The sequence below is a fragment of the Lycium ferocissimum genome, chromosome 6, assembly GCF_029784015.1.
Source record: "Lycium ferocissimum isolate CSIRO_LF1 chromosome 6, AGI_CSIRO_Lferr_CH_V1, whole genome shotgun sequence".
In the NCBI taxonomy this organism is placed as follows: Eukaryota; Viridiplantae; Streptophyta; class Magnoliopsida; order Solanales; family Solanaceae; genus Lycium; species Lycium ferocissimum.
The window spans coordinates 48,250,946-48,268,906 of NC_081347.1; the positions used below are offsets into that span (position 1 = coordinate 48,250,946).

The following is a 17,961-nucleotide window of genomic DNA, read 5'->3' on the forward strand; positions in this document are numbered from 1 at the left end:
CAATTAAAGAAAAGAGGCTCGGTCAGTTCGAGTGAAAAAAAGGAAGAGATGAGCCCGAACTTCGAAGAGGATGATTTCGGTATGCCCAGATCATTCGTGCTGCAGGATGATTCGGCCGTAACCAAGTCTACAGTAGAAGAGGTAGAACAGATTGTCTTATTTGTGCAACTGCCGGACAGAAAGGTATACCTGGGCTTGGGGTTAATCTCGGAGCTCAGGAGTAAATTAATTGAATTTCTTCAAGCTAACGCCGATTGTTTTGCTTGGTCCCATCTAGACATGATAGGTGTACCACCGGAGGTAACAACGCATAAATTAAGCATCGATAAAAAATTTCTCCCGGAGAAACAGAAAAGGAGACTGATAGCCGAGGGTGAAGCATGCCTTCGTCAAGGAAGAGGTAACAAAGCTTTTAAAAATAGGTTTCATCTGGGAGGTTAAATACCCGGACTGGTTAGCTAATGTTGTTGTCGTGCCAAAGAAAGGTAATAAATTCAGAATGTACGTTGATTATAAGGACTTGAACAAAGCATGTCCGAAGGATTCATTCCCTATGCCTCACATTGATCGAATGATTGATGCGACGGTTGGGCATGAGATGGTAAGTTTTCTCGATGCCTATTCCGGGTAAAACCAGATTCGGATGAACCTGGAGGATCAAGAGAAAACTTTTTTTATAACCAGATATGGGACTTATTGCTATAATGTGATGCCATTCGGACTAAAAAACGCCGGTGCAACTTACCAACGCCTAGTTAACCAAATGTTCGAAGAATAGATAGGTAAAACAATGGAGGTTTATATTGATGATATGCTAGTTAAGTCCCTGGAAACGGAGGATCATTTAAAGCATTTGCAGGAAACCTTCGACATACTTCACAAATACAACATAAAGCTGAACCTGAAGAAGTGTGCCTTTAGAGTCAGATCGGGAAAGGTCTTGGGCTTTATGGTTTCGAACCGAGGAATTGAAATCAACCCGTACAAAATTAAGGCCATTGAAGACATCGAAATAGTTAACAACGTGAAGGCAGTGCAAAGGTTAACCGGAAGGATAGCGGCTCTGAGCCGATTCATTTCAAGGTCTTTGGATAAAAGTCACCGGTTCTTTTCACTGCTGAGGAAGAAGAATGATTTTGTATGGACACCGGAATGTCAGAAAGCTTTGAAAGGCCTAAAGCGTTACTTGCCGAGCCCACCTTTGCTGCACACACCGAAGGCAGAAGAGCAGTTGTTCTTGTACCTTGCAGTATCTGAAGTTGCGGTAAGCGGCATTTGGTCCGAGAAGAAGAAGGTACGCAATTCCCTATCTATTATGTGAGTAGAACATTAGGGGATGCAGAGACACGTTATCCTCACCTTGAAAAATTGGCTTTAGCTTTGTTAAGTGCTTCTAGGAAACTGAAACCTTATTTTCAATGCCACCCCATATGTGTAGTAACCACCTACCCATCAAAGAATATCATGCACAAACTGGAGCTATCAGGAAGGTTGCCCAGGAACGGCTATTAAATCCCAAATTTTAGTCGACTTTGTAGCGGACTTTACACCTGTAATGGTTCCCGACGTAAAAAAAGAGCTTTTGCTAACCTCGGAGAAAACCGCAGGGATTTGGACCCTGTACACAGACGGAGCATCGAATATGAAAGGGTCTGGATTGGGAATTGTTCTTAAGCCCCCCGCAGGCAATATTATTCGATAATCAATCAGAACTTTAAAATTAACTTACAATGAGGCCGAGTATGAGGCTATGATTGCAGGTTTGGAATTGGCTCGAAGTTTAGGGGCTGAAGTCATCGAAGCAAAGTGTGACTCCCTTCTGGTTGTGAATCAAGTCAACAGTGTTTTCGAAGTCAAAGATGAACGAATGCAGAGATACCTAGAAAAAATTCAAGTAATCCTACACCGGTTCAAAGAATGGACTATGCAGCACGTACCGAGGGAACAAAACAATGAAGCAGATGCATTGGCCAATTTAGGTTCGTCGGTCGGAGCGGAGGAATTCAATTCTGGTATGGTCGTTCAGTTGATGAACTCGGCAGTGGAAAATGGCCACACCGAGATAAACACAATGAGCTTGACATGGGATTGGCGTAATAAATAAATAGACTACTTACGAGATGGAAAGCTCCTAGCAGACCCTAAGGAGTCGAAGTCCCTTCGAACCAAAGTTGTGAGATTCTGCTTGGTCGATGACCAGCTCTATCGCCGATCTTTCTACGGACCTTTGGCAAAATTCTTGGGGCCCGGAGAAACGAATTATTTGATGCGGGAGGTTCACAAAGGAACCTGCGGCAACCATTCGGGAACTGACGCTTTGGTCCAAAAAATAATTAGAGTAGGATATTATTGAAATACGATAGAGGAAGACGCGAAATTTTTTATCCGAAAATGTGATGGATGCCAAAGGCACGCACCAATGATACACCAACCGAGAGAGTTGCTGCATTCGGCCTTATCCTCTTGGCCATTCATGAAATGGGGAATGGACATTGTCGGTCATTTGCCCTGGCTCCCGCTAAGGCTCAGTTCATTTTGTTTATGATTGACTATTTTTATAAATGGGTTGAAGAACAGACCTTCGAAAAAGTCAGAGAGAAGGAAGTCATAAACTTCATTTGGGACCACATCGTTTGTCGGTTCGGCATCCCAGCCGAGATAACTTGCAACAACGGTCGACAGTTCATAGGTAGTAAGGTCAATGACTTCCTCGAAGGATTCAAGATCAAGAAGATTTTGTCAACTCCGTATCACCCCCGTGCAAGCAGAAAGGTGGAGTCGACGAATAAAACCATAATTCAAAATCTAAGAAAGCGACTAGAGTCGTCAAAGCATAAGTGGAAGGCAATTTTGCCCCAGGTATTGTGGGCCTACAGAATGATATCAAAGTCAAGTACTAGAGAAACACCGTTTTCTCTGGTATGCAGTGCAGAAGCCTTGATTCCTATGGAAGTTGGAGAACTGAGCCTAAGATTTTGTTATGTGACGAACAAGTCAAATGAAGAGGCTATGGCCGTGAAGCTTGACTTAGCGGACGAACTTCGCGAGAATGCGTTGGTCCGTTTAGCAGCTCAAAAATAACGAATGGGGAGATATAATAATCGAAGAATGAACCTTCGACATTTCTAAGTTGGGGACTTAGTGCTTCGAAAAATTACCTTGTACACTAAGAATCCCGATGATGGAAAGTTGGGCCTGACCGGTATAATCGGCAAAGAGTCGTATCAACTAGAAACTGGAGACGGCCAACAGTTGCACAACAACTGGAACGTGGCGCACTTGAAAAAATATTATTTCTAAGGTACGAGCTACTAACCCTTTGTGAATTTCAATAATTCTCGCCTTTTCTTTGCAGGTTCAAACCGGAGCAAAATTCGAAGAAAGTAGAATTAGGTCTGAAAACACGTGTTGTACTCTTTTTTCCTTAGCTTGGTTTTATCCCAAAGTGGATTTTCCGGCAAGATTCTTAACGAGGCAACAATGTACAACGTGTTACTTTAGAATTCAAAAACCGAGCTAAGTGTCGTGAACTCAAAGACCAGCTAATTAAGTACTGGAGACTGGATATTCAACAATATCGTTTTCTATAGTGTTTCTCCGCTCATGCTTCACGCACAAACACTAGGAGACTATGATACCCTTTCCAGGAATAACCAGGTCGAAGAAAAGCTCAAAGAAGCAAATTAAGAAGTGAAGACAAAGTTGAAACACTTTTTGTTTTTTGTATTGACCAAACCTTCCACATTAGAATTCATTGTAAGGGCCAAATGATCGAATGATACGTGCCCAGATAGTTTAGCTACGGCAAAAGGCAGAAAGGTCGGATGAAGTCCTTAGCTTCTTGTACGAGACAATTATTTGAAATATGAAGAAAAATACTTCTATAAAAATACGTATCAAATATGCTCTCTTATGAAAGTACCCGAGAGTAACTATTTATTAAAGCCCATGGGCTACCCTCGACTGGGGACTGCCGTCATAAAATAGACGAAGGCACTAAGGTTAAAATTAACCGAGCCCAATTTAAAAAGACTTCAAATAGTCGAAAAAAGGCCGAGTAATTAAAGACTTCCACTCATATGCCCGAAGTGGTTCGGAGACGTCCGAATTCACAAAGCATAAAAAGGCTCCTAAGCGACAAGCCCTTATTAAGATATCGACTGAAAAGGAACCGGTATAAGTAGAGCCCAAAACACATAAGTTAAATTGGCTCGTTTTTTCGTTAAAAAGCGAAATTATCAACTGATCAACTGCTCGACTGGTAAGACGAAAATTTTTAAGGGCCCAAGATTGAATCTAAGCCGTTTTCAAATGAAACAAATATCAAAATTGTTCGCTTGGCTCAAGTCTCATATGACTAAGTATCATAAATAATCAAAAGAAATACTGGCAAAAGAGAGCCCATGCAAATTTTATATCATAAAGGGCCAAAGCCTATCCTTGTAAAGATTTACAAAAAATTGAAACAAAATACAAAGGTCCTTTTAAGCCTATTTAATCTGTCACAGAAGAACCCGAGTCATCAGAGCCGGACCCTTCAGGGTCTTTCTCGGAACTATATTCAAGTGCTTTTTTGTCTTTATCCTCGAGTACCTTTGCCTCGGTACTCCGAGCAAGGATATCCACAATGCCTCGTTGAGCAGCCTCTCGCATAGACCTTCGAGACTTCTACTTCTCATATTCTACTAGAAAGGTGGACCGAGCCTAGGTAGCCTCAACTTCATCACGGGCTTCCTTCAAATCGTCCTGAGCCTTTTTTTAATTTTTCCTCCAGCTCGGACCTCATATCGCTCCTAGTAATCTGAACCTCGTTAGAAGCTGCCAGCTTGGCTTGAAGTCCATCATTGTCTCGAATAGCGGCCTCGAGCTCACTTTTGAGTTTCTCATTGGTCCGGGCTTGACTCTCAGCTTTCTCTTGGGCAACCTTCAAGGTTTCTTTCTTAACGGCCCTTTCGGAATCGAGCCGCCTAAACTTCTCTTCCATGTTTGCAGCCTCGCCTTTGACGGAGTCTAATCCCTGCCTCAATTGGACAATGGTGGCCTCTAATTCACCGAGCTTTGAAATGTGCTCGGAATTCCCCCGGCTGAGCTGCTTATTGTCCTCTTCCAGGACTTTGTTCTTCTGAACCGAATCATTGAGCTCATTCTTTAACCGAAGGATCTCCTTCTTAGCTGCTTCGAGTTTGGCTCGGAGGGTCGGCGGACAGAAGATTTGGCTCAATTGATCTTCTTTTTATTGATGAAGAAGTTTGAATTTCTCAGTCTCTCGGCTCTAGGCATCCAACTGGGCCCGTAAGTCATCTGTTTCGTGCTGGGCTAGAAGAAAACCTTCGTTTTCAAGAATGACAGACTGCAAAAAAAAAAAAAGGAAACAGAGTTAGAAATCAGCAAACATTGAAATAAGTTGAAACTTGTTAGAAGGGAAAAAGGAGAAGGATGTTCACCCGGTTGTCAGCGTGCATGCCCTCGTTGAGAAGGCACTGCCATGAGAGTCCGGCCACTCTCGTTGAGAAGGCACTACCACGAGAGTCCGGTCATCTTCTTTTTATCAGACCCCTACACAAGAGGTCGGGGGTAACTGGCCACCCCCACGAGGGGGGACAGAAAATTGCAGTCTTCAGGAACTGTCACCATGGTTGACCTTGTCCTCCTCGGCTCTGCACTTGGAGCCGAAAAAAATCTACAAGTCGAGACCTCGAACCAAACTCAGTAGACCGAGTAGCCCTTCTCGATGCTTGTGGAATAGGGAGGTGTCCGAACCCCTAGGCTTCTGCTGTTCCAGGAGGATTATAGGCAAACATGTAATCAAAACTCTCCTGCTCCGAGGATGGAGCAAGAGGAGGAGGTGCAGTTGTTTCTGCTCGTCTGGCTCTTTTTGCCGAGGGCTCTACCTCAGGGGAAGTGTTGCCCATAACGTCGATCATCTCGATAGCCCTTAAAAGAATTGGGGCTTGGAGATATTCGGTTACTGGGGGTAAAAGGGTCTCAACTTTCCCACTTGTGGCAGAGCCAAGAAGATTAACTGCGACGCTCTCTTCCGGTACCTCTACCGGAGTCGTCTCAGCCTCGGTAGCAGCGATAGAAGGTTTCGAGCTAATTCTCGCGACCCAGATGTCATCATCAGGCTCATCCCTCAAACCTCGAGCTCCGGATGCACCCGCTGCGTCCTTCGACCTATTCTTTTTTTTTTGTGGCCCGTAGAGGACTTGGTTTTCTTTTTCTTCTTTTTAGCCTCGGCTATAAGCCATACTGATCCTGAAATATCAAAATCTGAACCCGGTGTGAAGGGTTCATCAGCTGGTGTCGGGCGTGGAGTCGAAGAACCTTTTCCTAAACCTGAATAACGAAAAGGTTAAATCGGAAGAAAGTTGAACGGAAGAAAATAACGAGAAGCAAAGGAAAGAGAAAGATACCATGATTCTGTGCTGCCCACCTTTCGTGGGACAGATCTTTCCATGTCCGCTCTTGTTGCGGATGTTGGCTAATAATACTCTCGATCCACCTAGTGAATTGGGGGATCGCCTCTGGAAGCCATCCGTCAGCTGAAACATCGGAAATAGTTAAGAGAAATGTTCAAAGGCATGTAAAAATGGGATAAGCCCTATAAGACTTTCGTTTATCATTCCATCTTTCGGGGAAAGGCATGTACTCTGCCAGTATAATGTCTGCAGTTCTAACCCGAACAAAACACTTGTACCAGCCACGATCTCTGTTCTCATCAACACAGGAAAGAATGGGGTTCCTCCCTCGTTTGGCGAGCTTTATAACTCCGCCACGAAAGATCCTCGGACAGTATAACCGGATCAGGTGGTGCAAGGTGAAGTCGACATTAGCATTGTTGGCCAGAAGGCGGGGGCTGTCACACCCCCTTTTTTTTCACGAAATAAATAAATTAGTAATATTTATTAAAAAGGGTTTTTCCACTTTAAGTGACATTTTGAAAAGGGATTATTTATTTATTCAAAGTCGCCACTTGGAATTGAGTTTTGGTGTTCCAAATCACTTTATTAAATCTCTAATCAAAAGGAAGTTGACTCTTTAATTATTGGTCTGCGAAAACAAAAGTTTGGGTAAGGAATTCTGTTGACCGGGGGAAGGTGTGAGGCACCCCTCGAGTCCCGTGATTCTAGCACGGTCGCTTTTTCAACTTATATTCGGCTTAAATTAATTTTTAGAATACATTATGCTTATGAGCTTAAGAGTCCTTATTTCCCGCTTTCTTTGACGACCTTATCTATTTCAGTTAATTGTGATACAGTAATTAATACCCATTATATCAAAAATATTATAGTAGATACCAAATTGTGCTACTATAATTTCCACGTTTACTTTCAAAATTCAAAAAAAAAAATAAAAAAATCCAGAGATATGTTCACAAAGCAAGGCAAGTAACCTATGAATCAAATTTATTCACGTTCTAAAAAAAACCAACGAAGAAATAAAAGAAAAGTCAAAATTTTCCCAAGACAAAAATTACTTGTTAATCTCATAGCAGGAACATCTTACATGCTTTACAGCTAAAAGGAACCATAGATTGACATTTACCAAATCTCAACATCTCATAAGGACTGAAAGATCAATTTAGGAACACTGCTATCCATTCTAATCCTCGAAAGAAATTAAATTACAGCAGTCAAAGGCCTACTTTTTATGGTAACAAATTTTTACAAACTCATAATGGAATAAACTATTAATGATGTTAGAGGAAAAGTTCTAACGTAATGTTTTACTAACAAATTCCAGAGCCATTAAAACATGAAGACTAGTTCCTTATATTAAACAATCTTTTAAGAACACAATCGATCGAAAACCATTGAATATAATACTCTACATAACTCAAAAAAAATGATCAAAACTTGTTGTTTGTCTAAAAGAGTATCTCCATACTAAAAAGAAAGAAAATGAATATGAGAGAGTCCAACTTATTCTAACTGCAATTTAAACTTGAACTCAAGCATATAAGTTTCAACTTCGATATCAATATTACTCCAAGCTATTAAACATCAAAAGAATTTATCCAATCTTAAATTATTCTTCAATGAAACGTTGATTCATATAAAATATTGAAATAGAGAAGTAGTAACGGGAACGAACCTTCAAATTCTTTTTGATTAACAACAAAAGCAACGTACAATCTACAGATTTCCAAAGCTAACAAAAGCTAACTTTCAAGTCCACGAACTCGAAACAGCGAACAAAACCTCGAACTCCAACTTAACTTTCAAACCAAACTTTTCGAAACTGGCCGGGTAAATTTCCACTCAATGAATTTTTTTTTCACTGTGTGCTTCTCTGTTTTTTTTTTTTTTTTTTTTTTTTTTGACATAAAAATTATTACTTCGGTAAAAAATTAGTTGTTCACAGAGGCAGGCCACAGTCCTCCAAACATTCGGACCAATTTGAGCGAGGCACACTTTGTATGTCCGACACATCTCAAGGATAACCGGATCAATTGGAGGGTCGAGCTTGAAAGTAAAAGGGTATGTGTAAATATACAAAAACCCCTCCTTAAAGTCGGTGATTGCTTCATCATCACCAGGAGCAATGATCTCTATAGGGCGATTATCCCAACCGCACATAGTTCAGACTCTGGGAATATGCGCCTCTTTGATCGATGAGGGGTAACGCATGACATCGAAACCTCGATCAGACTTTTTTACAGCCGTCTCGACCAGGAACTCATGATCAAAATTGTATTTCGAGGGGATTATATCCTTGGCCTGTGGTTCGAAGGAGCTAGCTTGTGTTTTCCCCCGGGGCTGGTTATAACCTCGGTATTCAGAGAAGAAACTGAGGGAACGTTTTTGGAAGTAGATTCGGTGTTCGTTGCCATTTCGTGAGTTTTGAAGATCGGAGTATGAAGATATGAAGGTTTGAAGATGAAAAAGATGAAGATATGAGGACTAAAAATATGGAGATATGAAGATTTGGAGATGAAAAGATGAAGTTATGAAGGATTAAAGGAAATTTCCCAAGAAACCGAGTGAATTTTGGGACCTCGGATAGGAGTTTTCTCGGAAAAGATTGAAGCTCAGAAACTCGAGAAAAATTTAACAAGAGGAGCAAAAGAGGAAGGAAACGATCAAAGGAGGTGAAAGGTAAAAAGTGAAAAATAAAAATGACTGTGGTGCCTTTTATAGAGGAAACTTTGAGGCGGTTACCAAAGTCGTCCAACCAAGAGAAGACATGTGTCTGAGGTCAGAGACACGTGACATGAAGAGACATATCATTTCCCGCTAGTTTTCAAAGGGAAGTGTTCTAAGGAAGTCACCGAGGTTATTTATCCACTTCCCGTCACTTCGATGAAACTTCGATCCGAGAAGTGTGGGGACTATTTGTATACGGTAGAAACCGAAGCAATCTGTATACTGATAGAAGCCGAAGCTAACTATATACGGTAAAAACCAAAACAATTTATATGTGGTAAAAATCAGAGTAAATATCGCAGCTATCCGGTGCGAAGTCGAAGAGGAACGATTTCGTTAGCCTTGGGTAAGATCGAAAGGAACGAGGGCTGAGGAGTTGTGAGTTTTTCCAACTACGTGTTAAAAACCGAGGGTATGTTGACAAGCACAGAAAAACCGAACCTGAGGGGAAGAGACTTGACATAGGCACGGAGTATCCGTTATGGGCCAGACTACACGTCACCTAACCGTTCCATCATTTGCGCTGACAATAGTACGGACGTCAGAATATCCGTACGGACACCATGACCTTATCCATTTTAGGGTTTTCTTAAAAGGCCTTTTTTAGGTTGTACTAAGACCCATCCATTTATAGCTATAAATAGGGGTGTACCCCCTTCATTTTAGGGCTAGTTTTCTACTATTCATCATACTTGTAATCTGAAAAGGGGAGAGTGGTATTTTCTTACTGATTGGCTTGGGTTAGAGAAGTCACTTCCTAAAACCGGACCAATTCTCACAATCTACAATTTGGTTTCTTAAGTTTTACTATCTCTTATTCTTCAATACACTTTTATTGTTCGCATACTATTATTATACGTATCTTATTAATCTAGCCACGTATCTTATAACCACTTACAAGTTACAAATCTAATTGTTACCTTTTTAAGGGTAAACAAACGGCCTCGTCCATCTTTATATTGAGAAGTTGGTCTGATTTCGTTATCAAAATTTGATAATAAACATAAAATAGTTTTCCGAATGAAACCTTCTCCTTTTCCATCTTGATTTTGTTTAAACTCAGTTACCAAGACTTAGAATTTCAAAAAAAAAAAAAAAAAAAAAAAAAAAAAAAAAGGTATTTCATTCAAGTTTCATACCTGGCATTTGATATAGGAAAAAGGGTCAAATATACCCTTTTACGTTAGTTTATTGGCTAACTTTGCCCTCCATTAGCTAAAATAGTCAAATATACTCCTCCCGTTAGCAAAGTTTCAAAAATACCCCTCATTTCTAATATATTCCCACATAAGCAAGTCTAGTCATTGGAATTGGGTGACATGGACACCACATGGCATTTAACTTATTCTATGTGGTGCCTACGTACATGACAATTTTTTTAAAAACAATCTAGAAAATTGATATTTTTTAAACAAATCTGAAAAAAATGGCTTTTATTAAAAATATGAAACTTTTTTGTTTTAATTAAACCCCTTTTTTAAAAATATATTCTCAAAAATTGGATATTTCAGTTAAAAAAAATCTGAAAATGATTTTTTTTTTTTTAAATATGGATTAATTTTAAAAAATTTGAAAAACTGATTTAAAAAAATAAATCATTTTCCAGATTTTTTAAAATTAATCCAGATTTTAAAAAAAAAAAAATAGGACACTTCTTTTTAAAAAAAAAAAAGTTTTTCTATATCAGAAATTGTTTATTTATGCCACTCGTCAATAGTTTGGCTCATTTATGCTATCGAACTATAGGAAATGACTCATTTATGCCATCGAACTATAGAAAATGGCTCATTTATGCCACTCATCAATAGTTTGACTCATTTATGTCATCGCCTGTTATCAAAATGACTCATCCATGTCATATTTCACTAAAGTTGGTTTTACAATACCATATATGACACGTGGCTTCCAACAGATTATGATTGTGAGTGGGTAAGGTCTATGGGTCGGATTTTTTTATTAATTTGGTATTTAAAATTGGGCTAGTTTAATTAAACGACGTAGACCTCTAATTGGAGGCCATGTGTCATATCTGGTATTATAAAGCCGACGTTAATGAAAAATGGCATGGATGAGTCATTTTGGTAACGGGCGATGGCATAAATGAGTCAAACTATTGATGAGTGGCATAAATGAGCCATTTCCTATAGTTTGATGGCATAAATGAGTCATTTCCTATAGTTCGATGGCATAAATGAGCCAAACTATTGACGAGTGGCATAAATGAGCCATTTTTGATAGTTGGATGGCATATTTGAGCTTTTTCCCTTTTTTTAATAAAAAAATCCAATTTTCCAGAATATTTTTTTTAAGAAGCGGGTTTTATTAGAACAAAAAGTTTCAGATTTTTAATAAAAGCCATTTTTTCCAGATTTGTTTTAAAAAAAAATCAATTTTCTAGATTGTTTTTTTAAAAATTGCCACGTAGGCACCACATAGAATAAGTTAAATGCCATGTGGCGTCCATGTCACCCAATTCTAATGACTAGACTTGCTTATGTGGGAGAATATTAGAAATGAGGAGTATTTTTGAAACTTTGCTAACGGTAGGTGTATATTTGGCCCCAACTTGTAACGAGAGGGGTCTATTTGACTATTTTGGCTAACGGAGGGCAAAGTTAGCCAATAAACTATAGTAGAGGGTATATTTGACCCTTTTCCCTTTGATATATCCATCTCAATGCTAACCCAAGGTGGATACTGATTGCCAAAAAGGAGGGTATTGAAAAAAATAATACCCCGTCGATCTCAATTTGTTTGACACTTTTCGCTTTGCGAGAGTCAAACGAGTTGTTCTTTGACCGTGATTTTTTCATATATTTTTTAAATATTTTAAATTATTAATTATGCTGAGTTATAGTACTTTTTACATAGTTTCCAAATATGTAAATTTTATTTTGAAAAATTCTAAGATTCTATGTTCAAACACATGGTCAAAATTAAGAAGTTTGACTCTCGAAAAGCGAAAAGTATCAAATAAATTTGGATGGAGGGAGTAACCAAAGAAGGATTTCCCCAATCTAAGATAAGTTCTTTATTAATAGCCATAGTTGTTTTGGCAAATATATCTACTTTAAATTATTACTTTTAGTACAATACTGCTATAGGGAGTTTTGACAACTAAAGAAATAAATAACATTTTTTCCCCCAAGGATGTGATTGGTATGGAGGATAATAATTTTCAGTAGTTTTTAAATTTTCTCATTTGTAAAAATGTTTTGAAAACTATTTTTTCTAGGAAAACAAGGAAAATGACTTTCCGAATGAAAGTAGGAAAAACAAGTCCACCCACCCAACGCTCCCTACCAGACTTCCACCCCCACCCCTTGCCACCCGTGTACCCCCACTCCCCACCCCACCCCCATAGTATTTTGCTAGATTGCCTAAAAATGTATATTTTTTTACTTACCAATCACTAGAAAATAAGTAGAAAATTCATTTATTTTTCAAGAAATCATTTTCCTCAGTACCAAACACACCCTAAATGTTTGGTCAAATATTGTTGGTTCCTCAAGTAATTAACGCTCAGCACTTTTGTGTACAAGATTTTCCAGTTGTTTATGACCCATAGTTTTTATTAGAGGTCAAAATGAAAGATACAAGTGTCTTAAAACACCAAAACAACGTTGTTTTTTCCAATTGCATGTATTCCTGGAAAGGAAAAAAATCCTCCTAACCCAAACCAGGAATACATCGCCCTCTCCTTCTCCTTCTGCTTAATCTTCTTGAATTTGCATTTTATATGCGTACATCCAGGTTTGTATCTATTCATTCTCTCTTTTGTCATTAATTTTTTTTATTGCTTTCATTAGTCACTCATCTAGGTTGTTTGCATGTTCTTCTTGTATTTCATTTTTCATTTTCAGCAATTTTTCTCTATAATGGATTTCGTATATCAATTGTCAAAGGAGAGTAACGTGGGTTTTGGTTTCTTCAGATATCACCTTTCTTTGGGTCAACAACTATCCATGCATAAACAACATCCTTAAACGATTTAGAGATTTCATTTATAACATTGTTTTTGGTGATTTTCCAAATGGTCAATTCAAGAAATTGCTGAATTTGGGGAATGTTATGTAGCCCTTGGATTTTTCATGATGCCTAATTCATTTACAACTTGTTTGGATGGTTGTTACTTATTGACTATTATATCGTATGGTGTTCTTAGTTTAAATACAATATTCGTTTAGGTTGTTACTTAAATTTTATTGTATCGTATCGTTAAGTTCATCGATGTGTAACGAGGAGAAGTCTCATTTTATGTAACGACCGATTTGGTGTGACCACGCAGTTACCTTTTTCTTTCTCATTTTATCTTTGTTTATTATCTAATAATCCTATTTTATCCTTTACCCCTACGTTTTTATAATAGCTCTATCCCGTACCTTACTTTTCTTGTAGGTTTATCCTTCAAATTGTTGATGTGTGGCATTATATAACGATGTGAAACGATACAATCTATTCAAGGTTAAAACCTACCCGCATCGGGTTTTACACCAAACCAATACATGTGTGCCATGTGTTTGGATGTAGAGTTCTTTTACTTAATCATGGTTAATTAACATGTACTTTTACTTCATTAAATCACTTAATCATGATAAGTCGTATCGATTTGGTGTAAACACCCCGTGTGGGTAAGTTTTTACCTCTATTCAAACGTTGTAATTATCAAAATAATACAGTACAATACAATATAATACAAATACATTATGTAACAATATGTAAGAACCATCCAAACAAAGGGAAGTAACATGGCTTTTGGTTTCTTCCGACATCACCTTTCCTTGAATCAACAACTGTTCATGCGTAAACTACATCCTTAAGACGATTTAAAGATTTCATTTAACATTTTTTTTGGTGATTCATGATATTGTTTAGTTTGGGGAATGTTATGTAGCTCTTGGATTTTCATGATGCCTCATTCTTTTTTGTAAACATTTATTTATCTATTCATAACTTTCTCGTTCATGTTATTGATTTTGTAACAGAAGACTGGCGACGATGCCGGACATAGAGTTTGGAGGGCACACGGTGAGATCCCATGGGGCTAAGGTGGCCAAAAAGCACAGATGTGACTGGTTGATTTTACTTGTGCTTATAGCAATGGATGGCTTTTTAAACTACATTCAGCCTTTTAATCGATATACTAACGCAAGAATGTTAGAAGATCTCAAATTTCCTTTCAAAGAGCATGACACAATACCAATGTGGGCCGTTCCTGTATGTATTTACTTCGGATTTAAGTTGTATATACTACTAATAGTGTAAACGACTTTTATCTGTCAATGTAGTTTAACCTTTGTAGCAAGTTACATGCCTTATTCTTCAGGTTATTAATCCCATCAGAGGTAACCTGATAGCATAAAAAAGTCTTACTCAGCCAATAGTGTGTTGAATTTAAACTCTACTAAGTTTATGGCTTTAAAAGTTCAATAATTCCCTTACCTCAAAATGATTATAGTCCCTTTATTACATTCTTTTTTATTGTGGTAGAAATAAGTATACTTTTTCTAAGCTTTTTCCCCATCCTTTTCTGTTCATGTTTCCTTGTGCTGAGGGTCTACAGGAAACAACCTCTCTACTTCCCAAGGTAGGGGTAGGGGTAAGGTTTATGTACACTCTACCCTCCCACAAAACATAGAGAAATTCACTGGGTATGTTGTTGTTGTTTCTGATCATGTCACCGCTATAACAGATCTTTGCAGTAATTCTACCGTGGACAGTATTTCTCATTTACTATCACTACAGGAGGGATGTTTATGATTTGCATCATGCGATATTGGGTGAGTGTTACTTGATGTTTTATAAGGTAAGAGTAGTCTTCGATTTTTTGGATTTTAATTGTAGTTAATACTAAGAAATTGACAGGCTTTTTCTTGTAAATCTAGGCATCATGTATTCTGTTCTAGTGACTGCAGTAATCACCGATAGCATCAAAGATGCTGTTGGTCGTCCACGCCCAAATTTCTTCTATAGGTGCTTCCCTGATGGAATCGCGGTATGTCTCCTTTTTCACACTTTAATATACTATTATGGCTTGAACGTTGGATATTTTTCACGTGGTCCAAATTATGATCCAACTTCAAAAGTTTGTGGTACAACCTAAATGGATACTACGTGAGGTCTATGCTAGGAGCAGAATTCAATTTTATATTGTCTTGCTTTCATCATAGTTGAATTTTTTCTATGTCTTGTCAGAGAACATATGTCAGCCAAACCTTGTAAATCTTGTGTTCATTTTTCTTCTTTGTATACTGTGTGATTGATTGTCTGTTTGTCATTGCGAGTATGCCATAGCATAATAGTTAACTCGAGAAGTTTAACTTCAACTGTTAAACGAATTTTGCATTAAGATACGTTTTCCAATTCATGTGCAGGCCTTTGAAGCTAATGGCAATGTTAAGTGTCATGGAGACCCTAAACTTGTCAAAGAAGGATATAAAAGCTTTCCCAGTGGACATACCTCATGTCAGTAGTTTTTGGGTTGATTTCTCAGATAGTCATTTAACTAATAGTTATTATCTCAGGTCACTTTCTTTGTTAAAGAAATTGGAATTAAGAAGAAAGGTGACTTTTTGATATAATAACTATTAGTTGAGTGACAATCTGAGAAATCAACTTGTAGTTTTTTCATTTATTCGTACTGTCTTCGTTTTTTTTTTTTTTTTTTAATAAGTTTACAGTTGTAAAATTGTAGGGTCATTTGCTGGCCTTGCTTTCCTCTCATGGTACCTATGTGGAAAGGTGAAGGCTTTTGACAGAAGAGGTCATGCTGCAAAACTCTGCATTGTTCTGCTTCCTGTTCTATTTGCTGCATTAGTCGGAATTTCTCGGATTGATGACTATTGGCATCACTGGACAGATGTATTCACTGGATCCATAATAGGTTGGTTCAACTATCCAGTGCTTGTATGGATTCACTATATTGATATATTGTTTTCAAACTGATTTTGCTTGTATACCTGAAAATATTGTTAGTAGGTAGTCGAGCATTGTCAAGTTTCCCTTATCATTATTGTTATTATTACTCTCCTACTATCTTATTCTCCGATTTTATTATTATTTGTTGTTTCCTTTGCTTTGGTTTCCGTATTATTTGTTGTTGCTACTGTATTCTTCTCCTTTATTTTTAGCTTCACTTCCTCACTACTGTATTTCCCACCATATTGACCTTTGATGGTGTTCGTTATCATGTCTTGCAATTGTTGGACAGAAGGGTTCCACAGGTTCCAAAGGTTAAAAGCCTCGTTTTTGCCGAGCCTGATTCTCCTTTCCATACTTGATTTTGATATGCTTTACTTGAGCCGAAGGTCTATCGGAAACAGCCTCTCTACCTTCACAAGGTAGGGGTAAGGCTGCATACACACCACCCTCCCAAGACCCGATTTGTGGGATTACACTGGATATTATGTTGTTGTTGCTGTTATAATGTTGCAGGTTAACCACTATAGGCATTGCCTGTAGACTGTAATTGGCTTTGAAATGACCTGATAATGTCAAAAAACTTTACACTGTCAGTGCATGAAGTTAACTTGGACCTTTTCAATTTGTCACTCGCACCTTTCAATTGTCAAATTCCGACTATGCTATTATGAGAAATAGTGCTGCTAAACATCTCATTGGCTTTTTCTTCCAGGAACCGTGGTTGCCTCTTTATGTTACCTGCTTTTCTTCCCATTCCCTCATGATATCAATGGTACAGGCTGAAGTCTCCGGAAAAAAAATGGAATTCGTTATTGTGAATCTCTTAGTTCAGTATCAACGGTACTAGTTATTGTCTAAATCTTGTTCCTTTTTTCCTCGACGAATTCAGGATGGGCACCTCATGCATCTATCAAAATGAGAGAAAAAGATTTCCAGTCTTCATCAATAGCATTGGACACGGTGTAATGCAACAAGAGTCCAAGAGGGAACCCTCATTAACCAGGCCTGAACAGTAATGCATGATCTGGAAGTTGTTGGAGATGGAAGGAGACACTGAACTCAGATTTCTGAAGCTTCGTCGAAAGAGAAAACATATCATCTAAACATTTTGTCGTCTTCATTTTTGTTTAGTCTGGCTTATGTTGGTTCAGTCTGCAGTCATACTTGTATATCAAGAGAGTTGTACAATATCAAGGGGACATTGTTCCTCACCTCCACATTTTATATGGGGAGAAAGAACAGGCTCAAGCTCTTACAAAACATAGTCTTTTTGTACATTTACATCTACTATGTAGAAATGTAAGATCACTATACCAACAGACATCCTTGTTGTAAAAATGTAAATGATGAGCTTTTCCTTTCCATGTCTCAATCTTCACAAGACCTTTTGCTTGCATTTGTGGTGAGTCAAACTTAGAAAATAACTTCTTGACTGAGTAATTGAGTATGCATGTCTATACTTAGCAAAGACATGATCTACTCTGTTACCTTCATTAAGGCAATGATAAAAAATAAAAAAATAAAAAAGCTGAAAATTTTCTGATGGAAGTAAGAATCTGTTTAGTTTTCTAACAACTTCAAAAATATACCATATGGTGATCAGGCCACGTCTTTGACAACTTTCAGAGGTGATGTTTATGCCAAATCATATTACTTTTTACTATGAGAGATACACCACTGAATGCCATTAAGAAGAACATGCACTTGCTGCCAAATTGTTTCTACAACAACTTAACTAGGGGTGTTCAAATGAGACCGAAAAACTGATCCGAACCGGTAAACCGAGTCAAACCGACTTAATAAACCGAAAACCGGCTTGGTTTGACTTGATTTGGTTTCAAATTTTTAAAAACCGATAATTCTTGGTTTGGTTTGGTGTTAAAGCAAAAAAACC

The 17,961-nt window shown here is 38.1% G+C and overlaps 1 protein-coding gene across 3 annotated transcripts; it reads left to right on the forward strand.

Annotated features, from left to right (window-relative positions):
- Window positions 1-12,769: 12,769 nt before the first annotated feature.
- LOC132060789 (probable lipid phosphate phosphatase 4) lies at window positions 12,770-17,432 on the forward strand. Of its 3 annotated transcripts, none has more exons than XM_059453709.1 (8): window positions 12,771-12,899; window positions 14,132-14,363; window positions 14,839-14,926; window positions 15,032-15,141; window positions 15,521-15,611; window positions 15,841-16,029; window positions 16,780-16,839; window positions 16,957-17,432. In XM_059453709.1, exons 1-8 carry the CDS (start codon window positions 12,886-12,888, stop codon window positions 17,031-17,033), a joined length of 861 nt encoding a protein of 286 aa, XP_059309692.1. In that variant the 5' UTR covers window positions 12,771-12,885; the 3' UTR covers window positions 17,034-17,432. The 3 variants fall into 3 exon arrangements, with proteins under 3 accessions (XP_059309694.1, XP_059309692.1, XP_059309693.1); XM_059453710.1 differs by having other exon boundaries at window positions 12,773-12,899; window positions 14,135-14,363; XM_059453711.1 differs by lacking the exon at window positions 16,780-16,839 and having other exon boundaries at window positions 12,770-12,899.
- Window positions 17,433-17,961: the final 529 nt, after the last annotated feature.